The sequence below is a fragment of the Esox lucius genome, chromosome 20 (assembly GCF_011004845.1).
Source record: "Esox lucius isolate fEsoLuc1 chromosome 20, fEsoLuc1.pri, whole genome shotgun sequence".
Lineage (NCBI taxonomy): Eukaryota > Metazoa > Chordata > Actinopteri > Esociformes > Esocidae > Esox > Esox lucius.
This window is the reverse complement of record NC_047588.1, coordinates 38,175,927-38,178,746: the sequence shown is the minus strand read 5'-3', so window position 1 is coordinate 38,178,746 and position 2,820 is coordinate 38,175,927. Positions and strand designations below refer to the sequence as shown.

General features: G+C 34.6%; 1 protein-coding gene across 1 annotated transcript; it reads right to left on the bottom strand.

The window, feature by feature from the left end:
* Positions 1–240: 240 nt before the first annotated feature.
* On the bottom strand, positions 241–1,317 carry LOC114829724 (trace amine-associated receptor 6-like). The gene is made up of 3 exons (XM_029115542.1): positions 876–1,317; positions 371–488; positions 241–262 (listed from the first exon to the last, which is right to left on the bottom strand). Exons 1-3 carry the CDS (start codon positions 1,315–1,317, stop codon positions 241–243), a joined length of 582 nt encoding a protein of 193 aa, XP_028971375.1.
* Between the last annotated feature and the right edge of the window lie 1,503 nt (positions 1,318–2,820).

Below are 2,820 nucleotides of genomic sequence, written 5' to 3'. Positions count from 1 at the left end.
AAAGTCCCAAATGAGTCACTCGGGTGTGGTGGTGTACTGATTTATAAAAACATACATTTAGAACACTTGCATCCAATTTCATTATTAAACAACATGGAACTACAACTGAGTTTGATATATCATATATGCAACCCAGAATGTGTAAAATAAAGATAATGCCTTCATATTTCTTCTCCAATTCATTCCAAAACAATCTATTCATATCATTCTGTATCAACACTAGATTTATTTATGAATAAATTAGATGAGTAAAGTCAGAGTACTGTTGAATAAAAGAAGCCATCAGTCAAACAATAGAGTACAACATATTTACATTAAAACTTTGTAATATGTTCAAATAAAATGATGAGAATGTAAATTAACTATAAACCTGAACTTAAGATTTAAAATATGTTTAGCTGTCATTTTGAACCATGGATAGAAGAAAGCATAAATAATTGGATTAATGAAAGAATTAATAAGTGGCAAGAAACTGAGGATAATTGATGCTGAATTGTAACTTGAAAAAAATAAAATAATAAAAATCACTGGATTCCAAAAAAGGATGTAATTAAATACAACAATACCTAGGGATCTTGCAGCTTTTCTTTCAGACTTACTTGCCCGTACAATGTTTACACCAGACACAGTGGTAGCCCCCTTAGAAAATACCTTTCTGGCCTGTGATCTGGCCACCACAAATATTTTCAAGTAAAGTGTTATAATAATAGAGCACGGGGCAGCCATGGAAATAACAAAGTCCATGATACTAACCCAGAAATGTCCTTCAAGTAAATAACATTCTTGAAAACATCTACTTGGTACCTGCATGTTTACATAGAATTGTAAAATAGCAGCATCATATATGATACAACAACACCAGGTAATGAAAATACAACAATTAATTCTTTTTGTTGTTATTTTTAAGTGATACATCAAAGGATCACACACAGCAACATAACGGTCAATAGAAATCAACACCAAATTACCAAGAGATGAAGATTCACATAAAAAAGTTGTATAGAGAAGCAACGTACAGAAATAGTTCCCAAGTATCCAGCATGGTTCCATTATCGCTACAGTCATTGATGGTATCACAATGAGACCCACCAGGAGATCTGACACAGCCAGAGAGAGGATGAGCAGGTTGGTTGGAGTGTGGAGCTGCTTGAAGAGAGAGATGGAGATGATCACCAATAGGTTTAAAAATACTGTAACCGCTGAAATCAGTGAGAACGAGATGTAAAGTGCTATATAAATAGATGTTGATATTGAAGTCTTTCTGCAAGAAGAGTTTCTTTCTTGAAAACAGTATTGAGAGTCTTCGTGTTCTTCCATATGTAACAGAAGGTAAAATGCTGATATCCTCCTGCTTGGTCCTGTGTGTAACCCTGTCAGGTCAGCCTTCTGAGAAACAGTGAGCTCCTTATCTCTTTATATCCCTGAATGACAAACAGCCTTTTCCCTCTTGTAAACTCTTTGTGCCTGCTCCCACAAATACACACACACAGATGTTGAAGCAATAAAATAAACCAAATAAATAATTTGTGAAGACATGATGTAATAATATGTGACATAATTGTATCTAGTTGCTGGACGCTCCTGATCTGTCCTTCAGCTGAATAAAACATTTCTTTGGATTTGTTCAAATTTTAATATTTCTAATGGATAAAATATTGTGCAGATAATGTTTTGGTCTACTAACTACACTGTGGATAAATGATAAACCGAAAATTTGCATTGCATTCCTACATGCAATGCAAAATACAGTGGACCATGGCCAAAAATGTATGTGGATCATTGACTCTAACATAACTCCCATAATGCATTGTTGCATTCGGCAATTTCATGTAGTACACTTTAACAGTAGTGCGCTGTATAAATTTACCATAATTTTACAGCAATTTTTTACAGCTTACCCACTTCTTCAAAAAGGTAACAACCTTTGTGTCAGAAGCCTTGCAAATACATTTGTGAAAAACAACCACCCTCAGTTAGGAGGGACTGCAGAGCACACTAATAGCATGTTAAATATGACAGGGGAAAATGCAGGCTGAGACAGGGTGAACCTGGCTACAGGTGCTACCATGGATTTTGATGTGCATGTGTTGCACCCCCTGACAGAAAGGGAGGGGAAATAAATCAAGTATTTACACAGGATCTGAAGTGTCTTCAATTAAATTCAAAAGTGCTCCACCTAAAGGGAATGTCCTACATGCCAGGCAATGATAATAAATCACATATTTTTACCTCTACAGGGTTCTACATGCTAGCCAATAAGAATCAATCCCACATTTTTTCCCTACAGAACTCTGTTCTCGGCAACAATAATCATTCAAATGTGGTATTTTCCCCCCTACAGAACTCTGTGTGCTAGGAAACAATAACCGATTACATACTTTTCCCACTATGTAACTCTATGTGATGGGCAACAATAATTGAAATGTGCAGAGTTATCTTTTATATTCTCAAACTTCTCAGTCTTTTCCTTTAATTTTTTTTTTATTAATGTCTATATATCAAACACTCCCCTTCTAGAATTATTCTCTAACAGTCTGTGTCAACAAGTCTATGTCAATAGTAATTAAAAATATCTGTACACTACAGCTCATTTTGTAATTTGAATTGTTTTTGAAAGAAAATAAATAATTGGCCATTAAATTAACATAAAATTCATCAGAAATACAGTGTAAGACATTGTTAATGTTGGAAATTACTATTGTAGCAGGCAGTGATTCCGTTTGGATTCTGGCGCCACAGTAAAATAGGCCAGAGAACAATAACTGCATCACCAAGGGAAAAAATTTAAGTCGTAATCGTAGTTTATTCATAATGTTGTTG